This window comes from Panthera tigris, chromosome B1 (assembly GCF_018350195.1).
Source record: "Panthera tigris isolate Pti1 chromosome B1, P.tigris_Pti1_mat1.1, whole genome shotgun sequence".
In the NCBI taxonomy this organism is placed as follows: Eukaryota; Metazoa; Chordata; class Mammalia; order Carnivora; family Felidae; genus Panthera; species Panthera tigris.
In genome coordinates, this window is record NC_056663.1 from 46,730,768 (window position 1) to 46,743,421 (window position 12,654).

General features: G+C 41.6%; 1 protein-coding gene across 6 annotated transcripts in view; it reads right to left on the reverse strand.

Moving 5' to 3' along the window:
• UNC5D (unc-5 netrin receptor D) overlaps positions 1-12,654 on the reverse strand; it is a 547,698-nt gene that overhangs the window by 288,255 nt on the left and 246,789 nt on the right. For 3 of the 6 annotated variants that reach the window (XM_042983511.1, XM_042983510.1, XM_042983508.1), the window contains exon 1: positions 6,888-6,957. The exons of the other annotated variants lie outside the window; for them this stretch is intronic. In XM_042983511.1, coding sequence (XP_042839445.1) covers positions 6,888-6,903 — 16 coding nt within the window. In that variant the 5' untranslated portion in view covers positions 6,904-6,957. Of the gene's footprint in view, positions 1-6,887; positions 6,958-12,654 lie in introns of those variants that run through there. 6 annotated transcript variants of the gene reach the window in all.

The following is a 12,654-nucleotide window of genomic DNA, read 5'->3' on the forward strand; positions in this document are numbered from 1 at the left end:
ATACTTTCTGGAAGAGGTCCTTGCTTGATGTTATCTGCTATAAAAATACTTTCTTTCCCTAAAGCTCAGCTCAGCAGCCTCAACTACCTGAACATAGACAAGCAAATGGAAAGCACTGGTAATCCCTTAAAGATGAATGTTAATACTGTGAAGTTCAAGTGCTATAAATTAGGCCTATAATCACAGCCTGTCTGTGCTTACTTTTGTAAACAACGGTAGGCAGTTCAATTATATAAGCACGCAGTGGTTTTTAAAAAAGAAAATAAGGAATGGGGAGAAGGAATGCCATAGACAAATGTGAAGAGGAAGAAAATGAAACTACCAGATACAGTTATGAAAGATTTTGATAAAAAAGTAAAATCCTAAAACTATCCCCAAGAGCTCAAAGCACAGAGGAAACGGAAGCCGTTTGGTGAAATGACAACCAGCACCAAAGTCGTTAGTATCTCCTCAGCTCCCCTGTCTCCCAGAGGTCAGAAGAATAATAATGTTCATAACAAAAATCCTAAATCAAAAATACTTAACGCAGGTCCACTGTATCTGATGTACCAAGCGAAGGCATTATATAATGTGCTTCAAGACATCTCCATCCAAGATTATTAGGGTGTTTGTTTCAGTTTGGGAACACAAAAGACAACTTTGGTTATCTAGACATTTCCCTTCCACAAGCCTCTGAAATCCTCAATAAAGCCAAATAAGTAAGGCAATTCTGTACTGCTGTTTCTAATGGCTGCCAAAAGAGAGAAAATGGAACTGCTAAATAAGGAGAGATCTGGTTATAAATAACAACTAACACAATTTTAAGAAGAAAATATATTATAATAAATATGCTATCTTTACAATGTATCCTTCCCACTGGGGCTTTATGTAAGTGAAGTCAAAGTTTGTGTATGAATAGTGATTAGCTCTCGCTTTTAAATGGGCGATATTTTATTAACTGTGGAAACTGAAAAATGATCTTCGACATGAACAAACAACATATGCATACAATTAAAGCTGAATGTAATTGTGATTCAGTATAAATTTTTGTTGGACCTAGACCAGACAGTGTCTCAGGATTGCAAAATAGGTAGAATACCCTGGGCTGCAATGTTTAACTTTTACAATAACTAACCCAAAGCATCATGTATATGGAAGGAAATCTCAGATACAGCTGACCTTAACAAGTGAACAGTTGAGAATGATATACTCAAGAAAAGTTTGCCAAGTGTATTTGTTTTCTAAGACTGCCATAACAGGGGCCCCTGGGTGGCTCAGTCCGTTAAGCATTAGACTGTTGATTTGGGCTCAGGTCATCATCTCACAGTTCATGAGATGGAGCCCTGCATCAGGCTCTGTGCTGGCAGCATGGAGTCTGCTTGGGATTCTCTCTATCTCCTCTTTCCCTCCGCCCCTATTCCACTGGCACACATACTGTCCCTAAAAAATAAATAAACTTAAAAAATTAAAAAAATAAAAGACTGCCATAACACAGTATCACAAAGTACGTGGCTTAAAGAACAGAAATTTAATTCCTTGCAGATGTGAAGACTCTACGTCTAAGATCAAGGTATGGACAACTTTGTCTTATCCTGAGACACTCCTTGGCTCGCAGATGGCCACCTTCTCACTATGTCCTCACATGGCCTTTCTCTCTGTGTGTTGTCATCCCCAATGTCTTTGTGTGCCAAATTTCCTCTTATGATGACACTACTCAGGTTGGATTAGGGCCCAACCTAATGGCATCATCTTAACTTAATCACCTCTCTAAAAGTCCTATCCCTAAACACAGTCACATTCTGAGGTACTGGACTTTTGGGCTTCAACATATGAAATGTGGGGGGGGGACACGGTTCAGCTCATAATACTCCATCCTCTGGCCCCCCAAAATCCATGTCCTTGTCACACACAAAATACACTCACCCCCCTTCCCAATAATTCCCAAAGTTTAAACCAGCATCAACAGAAAGTCCCAGATCTTATGTAAATCACGCACAGGTGTGACTTGAGGTAAGATTTATTTTGAGGCAAGATTCCCCTCCAGCTGTGAACTGTGAAACTGGACACAGTATATGCTTCCAAAACACAGTGGTGGGTGGGACAGGCATCAGGTAGACAGTCTCCTTTCAAAAGGGAAAAACAGGAAAGGAGAAAAGAATCATGGGTCTCAAGCGAGTCTGAAACCTAGCAGGGCAAAGTCCATTTGACTCTGAGGCTCAAGGATAATCCACTTTGGTTTGATGCTTTGTCCTCTGCACCCTTGAGGGTGATGGCCCTTGCCTTCCCATGGGTTGGCAGTGCAGCCCCTGTGGTCCTGAGTAGCAAGCTGTCCCACTGAGACCTAGGAAGTGACCTGCCTTCTGAAACCAAGGCAGAGACGATCTTGACTCCCAAACCTGTGCCCTCTGAGCCCCGGGTGGCAATGATAGCTTTGTCAATCTCTCAATTTCCTTCTGGGTCATTCTTCCCTTTCCTTGAAGGACAAGGCATGGGCACTGCCAGACAACTCTACTGTTCCATCCCATAGAAGCCCAGATATCTAACAGTCTGCTTTGATTTCATCTTATTTCTTTCCCTTTATTCCAAACTGGCAGTGTTTCTGCTGGTATAACCCCATCTCTATTCCTGTCTTCTGCTGACACGGCTGACTGGATCCATGAGTCACACCCTAAATCTCTTTATTAAATGATTGCCCACCTTTGCAGTTCTCTCCAGAAAAGCTTTCTCATTTTTTTTACAATGTGGATAGGTTGAGAATTTTATAAATGTTCCAGTTCTGGTTTCTTTTTAACAACTCCTTTAATTTATCTCTCTCCATTGGCATTTTACTCTAAGCAAAAAGCAAAAACCCAGCTACACCTTCAACATTTTGCTTAGAAATTCACTCAATGAAACATCCAACTTCATTACTTACAAATTCTATCTACCACAAAACCTTTAACATCTGAATTTCTACCAACCAGGTCTCCAAGGCAATCTAGGCCTTTTCTAACAAGTACCTCAAGAATCTTCCAGCCTCTGCCCATTACCTGGTTCCAAAGCCATGTCCACATTTTTAGGTATTTGTTATAGCAACAACGACTTCCCAATACCAACATCTATATTAATCAGGGATCAATTGGAGAAAGAATAATGTGGTCTCTGCCACTTGCTTACACCATACACAAAAATAATCTCAAAATGGATGAAAGACTTAAATGTACAACAAGAAGCCACCAAAATCCTCGAGAAGAAAGCAGGCAAAAACGTCTTTGATCTTGGCCACATCAACTTCTTACTCAACACGTCTCCGGAGGCAAGGGAAACAAAACCAAAAATGAACTACTGGGATCTCATCAAAATAAAAACTTCTGCACAGCGAAGGAAACAATCAGCAAAACTAAAAGGCAACCGACAGAATGGGAGAAGATATTTGCAAATGACATATCAGATAAAGAGTTAATATCCAAAATCTATAAAGAACTTATCAAACTCTACACCGACAAAACAAATAACCCAGTGAAGAAATGGGAAAAAGACATGAATAGACACTTCTCCAAAGAAGATATCCAGATGGCCAACCAACACATGAAAAAATGCTCAACATCACTCAGCATCAGGGAAATACAAATCAAAACTACAATGAGATACCACCTCACACCTGTCAGAATGGCTAACATTAACAACTCAGGCAACAACAGATGTTGGCGAGGATGCAAAGAAAGAGGATCTCTTTTGCACTGTTGGTGGGAATGCAAGCTGGTGCCGCCACTCTGGAAAACAGTATGGAGGTTCCTCAAAAAACTAAAAATAGAACTACCCTACGACCCAGCAATTGCACTACTAGGCATTTATCCACGGGATACAGATGTGCTATTTCAAAGGAACACATGCACCCCCATGTTTATAGCAGCACTATCAACAATAGCCAAAGTATGGAAAGAGCCCAAATGTCCATCGATGGATGAGTGGATAAAGATGTGGTGTATATATACAATGGAGTATTATTTGGCAATCAAAAAGAATGAAATCTTGCCATTTGCAACTACGTGGATGGAACTGGAGGGTATTATGCTAAGTGAAATTAGTCAGAGAAAGACAAAAATCATATGACTTCACTCGAATGAGGACTTTAAGAGACAAAACAGATGAACATAAGGGAAGGGAAGCAAAAAAAATATAAAAACAGGGAGGGGGACAGAACAGAAGAGACTCATAAATATGGAGAACAAACAGAGGGTTACTGGAGCGGGTGTGGGAGGGGGGATGAACTAAATGGGTAAGGGGCATTAAGGAATCTACTCCCGAAATCACTGTTGCACTATATGCTAATTTGGATGTAAATTTTAAAAAATAAAAAATAAATTAAAAAAAATGTCCCTGTGGCCACACATAAAAAAAAATAATGTGGTTTCTGCTAAGTTTCATGAGGTATGACACTATATGCAAAGAGATAAGTAGGATTGAGAGATTTATCATTGGCTCCCATGTTTGTGGAGGTGTGGTAAATCCAAAATGTACAGGGATGGCCAGCAGACTGAAGACTCAAGGAAGAGTTTGAGTTTAAAGGCCATCTACTGGCAGAATTCTTTCTTGCTTGGGGAACAGGCTTAGTTTAATGAATGCCTTCAACTGATTTGATGAGGTCCACCCACATTACAGTGGTTAATCTGCTTTACTCCAAGTCCATCAGTTTAAATGTTAATCCCAGGAGCCCCTGGGTGACACAATCAGGTTGAGGTCTGCCTCTTGATTTTGGTTCAGGTCATGATCTCACAATTTGTGAGTTCGAGCTCTGTGCTGATGGCATGGAGCCTGCTTGGAATTCTATCTCCTTCTCTCTGCCTCTCACCAGCTCATGCATGCTCGCTCTTGCTCACTCTTGCTCACTCTCTCAAAATAAGTAAATAAACTTCAAAAATTAAAAACAAATAAATAAATGTTAATCACATTCCAAAAAACAAACACCTTCACTGAAATATCAAGAATAACGTTTGACCAAATATCTGGGCCATTGTCCAGCCACATTGACACATAAAATTACTCATGATGCCAAGTACCATTTTAGTTTCAAAAGGTATACGCATCGGATGTCGTGCAGCGGTCCGCTACAAGAGGGGCAGCAATGGCGAGGTTCCACAGACTCTGAAAATGCTTACCTTCTGATAAGAGGAGTAATTGGACCAAAATCGCTTAAGGCATTAAGCATAATAAAAATCATCTCCTAAATCTCAGTTATGACATTATGACCTGAGGTTGGACAGTATGACTAGGATTCTGCCACTGTCCAGTTGTAAGCAGGAGTCCTGTGCTGGGAGTCTTAAGACTCAGGATCCAACCTTATGAACAGTCAGTTGTATGATCTAGGGAAAGTCACTCCACATCTCTTGGCCTTGGTTCCCTAAACTGTGCAGTCACAGGATACATTAGAAGATAAGGATTCTTCCTTCGATAGAAGGACAACACTCTGGGTACCCTCTTCCTGGACAAATTGGCAATGTGTGATACTTACATATGAATAATGACACTGAATTCACTGAAGTATGGGGTTGGGTTTCTTTTTGTTTCCCCTAGTTTTTGCATTTTTTTTCTAGCTTTAAAGATAGACATATTATTTAATTAGATTTCCTTACCCAATTCCCTCACGACATATCACACACATTCTGACTATGACTGGTTTGCTGCATGAGACCAAAGCCAGTTAACGATGATTAAACTAAAACCAAGTGAATAATGTTATACTTTGACTCTAAGTTCGGATTTTTTTCAGAGTCGAATCCTTGTAAGTTTCCCATGGAGTAGGAAAGGTCAAAGACCATTTTCACATTTATCAAAAAGAGACACTCAGACAAAGATTTCAAATGTCTCTTTGGGCCACACTCACAGTCAGCACCTGTACCTGGATGGAACCTGTAGCTCACTGTCCTCAACTAGGTTATGTATTTAGGGGATGGATCCCATTAGACAGTGTCTGCTGGATGAATCACCACCGCAGAGGAATTTGAACCACATGTATGCATACAGGACTTAGAACGTGCTCCTCACTGAGCTCAGCAAATGGCTTTTCTATCTACTCATGCTAATTAGGAAATTACTGAAAATATTTCCCATATTTAAAACAGCAGCACTCCTCATTGATATGCCACTCCGTCCTTATAAGGCAACCCTGCTATGAATCAAAGCTGAATAATAATCCATCACTGTCAAAGGTAAATTACTGCCTAGAAAAAGCAGCAGAATGACATTTGAAGCATTGAGAAATAGTCAGCTGGTCCCCGGTGCGATCCCCAAGCTGCAGAAAGGCATGAGGGACAGCAGCAGCAGGAAGGACCAGAGCCGGGGGAGGCCATGAGCAACTCCTACCTGAGATATCAATGCCAACAGTGGAGACCATGGTGAGGAAACACCGTTTGATCACCTTCCCTTGGCGTACTGTGGTTTTACACATGCTATTTCATTTGGTTCTTGGAACCGCTCTTAGATTCTGATGATCTCCACTTTATCATCAGAAGCCTCAGCCACTGCAGAAGTACAACTGTGTCAGGGTCTCACTGCTAGTAAAAGGGCGAACAAGGACAGGCAAGCAAAGTGTGGGTCTTCAACACCTTTGTCGTTTTTCACTAGCCCCACCGCAGTGCTACCGAGATCAGCGGTATTTTCATGGGGAGCACCACAAAGCAGCAGGGCAAGCAGGTTACCTTGCTGGATATTAACGTATGCTCTGGAATATCCAATTGCCTAAATTTTTATGTGAATCTGACCGCATCACTCTATAATGGAGTAACAGTTACCTACCTTATGTTATGGAGATTAAATGAGAAGCTCTCCATATAAAGTCACCGTGTGTAGCACATACCTACATATGATACACCAGAAGGCTTATTTCACTGAATTCCGAAAATAGTACTAAATTTAAGGAAAACCTATACCAGCTATCTTGTCCATCTCTCAGGAAACTCATTTTGAAGGTATTCCAGAAACAAATATTGGTTCTGTCCTAGGGATACAGGGGCAATTATTACTGTTAAGTTCATAACCGCCAAAATGAACATTAAGGCTGACAGTAAAATAGATGATAGGAGATTTTACCCATCACGGCATTACCTACCTTCCCACCTAGCCTGCTTTCTCTGCATTCACCTTCTCAGGTTTTTTGTTTTTGTTTTGTTTTGTTTTTTAACCTTAAATGTTTATTTTTGAGGGAGAAAGAGAGCATGCAAGCAAGCAGGGGAAGGGCAGAGACAAAGGGAGACTGAGGATCCAAAGCAGGCTCTGCATGAGAGCCTGACATGGGGCTTGAACTCATGAACCGTGAGATCATAACCTGAGCTGAAGTTGGACGCTTAACCAACTGAGCCACCCAGGGGCCCCAGGGTTTGTCTCTTCTCAATGTATTTCTCTGTCACAGAGGAGAGTGAACCAATGAAATTATTGAAATATTGTGTGGTGACTGAGAATGTTACTACCACAACACCCCTGCCTCAGTGAAAATAAAACAATTTAAAAGGGTAGGTTCTGGGGCACCTGGGTGGCTCAGTCGGTTAAGCGTCCGACTTTGGCTCAGGTCATGACCTCACGGTCCGTGAGTTCGAGCCCCGCATCGGGCTCTGTGCTGACAGCTCAGAGCCTGGAGCCTGTTTCAGATTCTGTGTCTCCCTCTCTCTGACCCTCCCCCGTTCATGCTCTGTCTCTCTCTGTCTCAAAAATAAATAAAACGTTAAAAAAAAATTTGTTAAAAGGGTAGGTTCTTAGGGCACCTGGGTGACTCAGTCAGTTAAATGTCCAACTTCAGCTCAGGTCATGATCTCATGGTTTGTGAGTTTGAGCCCCGAGCTGGGCTCTGTAATGACAGCTCAGAGCCTGGAGCCTGCTTTGGATTCTGTGTGTGTCTTTCTCTCTCTCTCCCTTTGCCCCTCCCCCATTCATGCTGGCTCTCTGTCTCATAAATAAACTTAAAAAAATTAAAAAATAGTAATAAAATACAACAAAAGGGGAGGCCCTTTATTTATACCAAATGTATGTATTAGCATTAAGATAGCGAGAACTGACACCAGAATGGCCGATTATAATCCAGGATCTGCTGGCTACATCAACACTGGGCAAACTATCCAACCTCTGTCAGCCTCACCTTCTTCACGAAGATGGTGATAATAATACCATTCCCAAAGGGTGGTTATAAAGGAGGCAAAGAACTTGGCATGGTGAAACACACATAGTATCTCGATACATTTTTGTTTTTGGAATGCTAGAACCCATATCAATTAAGTCAAGGAAAACCGTTACGAGTACTGGGATGATCCTTGCACAAATCATGCCATACTGGCACCACCTATCCACCAAGCAGACTGTGGCTGAACATGCAGCATGTGACATCTGCATAAGAAACTGTACTAGGGGGCACCTGGGTGGCTCCATCGGTTAAGCATCCAACTTCAGCTCCAGTCATGATCTCGCAGTTCGAGAATTTAAGCCCTGTGTCGGGTTCTGTGCTGAAAGCTCCAAGCCTGGAGTCTCCTTTGGATTCTGTGTAACCTCTCTCTCTGTCCCTCCCCTGCTCATGCTGTCTCCCTCTGTCTCAAACATCAATAAACTTTTAAAGATATTAAAAAAAAAAAAACTGTACTAGGATTGCACCACAGAGCCCTGCTTTCTCATAGGGGCATACCATTAAATCCAGTCTCATCTCTGGCTCCAACCTACAGGTAAGGGCATAGAAAGACTACTTCAGTGGTAATGATTACCAATAAATATTTATTTATTGGGCACTAACAGTGCTCAGACACCAAGCTGGCTGCTTGGGAAAACAACAACGAACAAGACTGGCATGGTCCCTTATCTCATGAAATATATATTCTATCATGGGAGAAAGACCAAAACAAAAGTAGATAAAAAATTAATTAGTTTGTGATGTATTACCTGAAGGAAACAAACAAGATAGAGGCGAACAGGGTCAAAAGTATTGGAAAGACCTATTTTAAATAGGCTGATCAGAACCACCTCTCTGAAATGGTGGCCTCTATCTGAGACCTGCAAAATAGTGCAGAGGGAAACTGTTATGCACAGTTAGGGAAGGATATTCAAAACAGAGAAAAGACCGCTCTGGTCCTGAGGCAGGACAGAGATCAGTGTGTTCCAGGCACTGGACAACCAAAGTGAGAAGGAAGAAGAAAGACCTAAGAAGAGCCACAGGGCATGAGGGGAGCCCTTGGAGGCCCCTGAACAATGTGGTATTAATTTCACTGCAAAGTCAGCAGGAAGCCACCAGAAAGTCTAAGCAGGGGAGCGGTGCCTCCCAAGTTACTTCTAAGAAGATCACTCTTCCAGATGAAGAATGCCCTTCAATGTGCCAGAGTGAGTGCTGGGAGACCAGTCCGGACGCTGTTTCAGTGACACGAGCCATGAAATGGTGCCCAATGCAAGAAACTGGTAGTGAGGATGGAGAAAATGATGGGAATAGAAATAGATGTTGATGCATAAGTGATAAAACTTTCTGATAAAACAAAAAACCACACCTTTCTGATGACAGACTGAGGGAGAGTTAGGAAAAGAGGACTGACCAGAGATTCTGGCTTAAAGAGTATGCTGGATGGCCCAGGGGAAGCCTAGACAATGAGCAGAAGCCACACCAAGCTTTGGCTCTTTGGGAAGGTTCACACAAAATTGGAGTAGAAAGGTTCTGTGGGGGTTTCCAGAGATATCCTTTTTTTTTTTCTTTCCTTCCCCCCCCCCCCCTTAGCAGGTTTTTGACAAGGAACTTGACATTGATGTCTTGGTGATTAAATATAAATACGCGTAATTTATTACAGGCAAAGATAAAGGAACTCAGCTTTCCCTTAAGGGTCATTATCTAGATATGATTATATTGTGAACTGAAGCCAGGTCTCTAGAGGCAGCCGATCGATTGGCCAGTGTTCACAAAACCCTCCCACTCTCCCCACATTTGGATGCAGCACAAATAACCAGTCTGAATCTCTACTCGCAGCAACCCTGTGTTCACTACACTTTGAGCCTCAGATGTCAGAAAAACAGTCTGACTGCCTAAAGAAGAAAATAATTAAAATGTTTGTTTCTGTTCCTATGTCTCATCCTACACTAATTGATTAATTCAACCATGGCTCCTATGAGTGGTGTTTTTGAATCAGTATCTTCTAGGATCTTCTAGGTTGGGGGGGGTGGGTAAAGAAAAACCCTTAGTTTTGTGTCTTAACAACTGTCTCTTATAATAATGGAGAAAAATAAATTCTTGGATCACTCTGAGAGGGAGTTCAACACTGGAGGAAGAATCATATTGCTACAAAGACATAAAACAAATTAAAATGCTCCAGTTCTTCGATAAGTTTCCACCTCTCCAGCCAAATTCTGCTCCATGTAAACCACCCTTATGAGTGACCCAACTCAATCTGTGCTTCAGGGAGCCTAGTCTGGTGGCAGTACCGAATGTGACCAACCTACCTCTCACATACGCCCCATTGGTAACTGATGATGAATACCAATTACGTATCTTGAATCATCTATGGCCAGTAAACTTAGCAGATACATAAATTCATCCAACCTGGCCACTGTGGGGGAAGAAGAATAACTTGCTCTACTGTTTCAAGTTCTTGACTAAGACACCCTTGTAATAAAAAGATTAACAGGAGAAAAAAAAACAAACAAACACAAGTTTAACAACGTGTAGAGCTCCTATACACATGGGAGAGACTCAGGAAAACTGAGCAACTCTCCAAAATGGCCCAAGCTACGCCCATAAACAATATCTTTAGCTAAAGACAAAAAGATATTGGAAGTAGGGGGGGGACGACACAGTTATGGGAGGTTACCAGGAAAAACACACTGAACAGGAGTAAGGTTGTTATACAGATTTATGTTATTGTCTTCTACATAAATCAGAGTTTATAGAGATTTAAGTCATCCTTCCCTTCCTGGTACAGAGAAGGAAATACCCTCACAAATGGAGATTTCCCTTTTAAGCATAAATGTCTCTTACAAAAAGGTAACTTTTCCATTTTCTGAGCTGTCTGTTAAAAAAATGATCAGCCTTGGGGCGCCTGGGTGGCTCAGTCGGTTGGGCGGCCGACTTCGGCTCAGGTCATGATCTTGCGGTCCGTGAGTTCTAGCCCCGCGTCGGGCTCTGTGCTGACAGCTCAGAGCCTGGAGCCTGCTTCATATTCTGTGTCTCCCTCTCTCTGACCCTCCCCTGCTCATGCTCTGTCTCTCCCTGTCTCAAAAATAAATAAACATTAAAAAAAAAAAAAAATGATCAGCCTAAAAGAATCTTATGCCAAAGAGGCATATTTTTGGGTGACAAATTCTGTTACCATTCACCACCATCAGTAGACAACTCTAACAGTTGGTGGTGAGAAGTCATTCTGAATTAGCAAGAAGGAATCTTCTCTAACTTACATAGCTCATGATTAGAGAAATATGTATCACCTTGTGCTGCCAACAGTTGGATCTAAAATGTGGAGGCCTGTCCACCAAGATCTAAAACTCCTGCTGAGAAGTCTCGCTCCTATTTCATGTGGGACTGAACAGCACACATGAAACTAAAGAATCTCTTCACGAAACTAAAACTGGAAGGATCTCTTTTTTTTTTTAATTTTTAAAAAATATTTTACTTATTTTTGATGGAGAGAGAGAGAGCATAAGTGGAGGAGGGGCAGAGAGAGAAGCAGACACAGAATCCGAAGGAGGCTCCAGGTTTCGAGCTGTCAGCACAGAGCCCGACATGGGGCTAGAACTCACAAATTGCGAGATCATGACCTGAGCTGAAGTCGGACGCTCAACCGACTGAGCCACCCAGGCGCCCCTGGAAGGATCTCTTTAATGACAATTGTAGTTACTTTGCAAACTATATCCATTTTTAGATTTAACATCTATATTTGTAGTCTCTCCTAAGTTTCAGAACGTTAGTACTTGTGTTTCTTTATTCATTTGACATACCAAATCTGTACAAGGTAAGTACCATTAAATACAAGACACCAGGCTCAAAATTGAGTCACTAAGCTAAGCACCAAGCCATGAAACTGAGACTTAGTTTTGGTTCCCCCAGAAATGGCATTTTAAACCAGTCAATCAAGAACCACCTATTCAGGGATGCCTGGGCGGCTCAGTTCGTTAAGCATATGACTCTTGACCTCAAGGGTCTTCAGTTCAAGCCCCCGTGGGCCCTGTGCTGGGTGTGGAGCCTCCTTAAAAATGAATGAATGAATGAATGAATGAATGAATAAATAGCACCTAATCAGCATGAGTTAGGTAATCTCTCTGATAGATCCCTATTATCCCCTAAGGGAATGTGACCTTGAAATAGCCAACCAGCTTTTTTGTCTAGTGTAATTTCTTTGTTCATACTCCCTTCTGCCTACTAACTCACACCTTTCATTTTGTACAGCTTCTTAGAGCTCCTTTCTATCTGCTAGATTGGATGCTGCCTGATTCATAAATCTTTGAATAAAGCCAATAATATCTTTAAAATTTACTCAAATAAATTTTTTAACAGTATTCAAACAGATACTGGTGAATTAATGAATTATTTCTCAATTAGACAACTGTTTTCAATGCTCAAGTCTATATTTTAAGAGGACTTTTACTACATTCATAATGGGCTGACCAAGAATGGCAAGGAACTAGAAAGTTTGTTATATTAGCAACATAAAAGTCAGAAGTTGCATCCAAGAATGGGATCCATGATAGTAT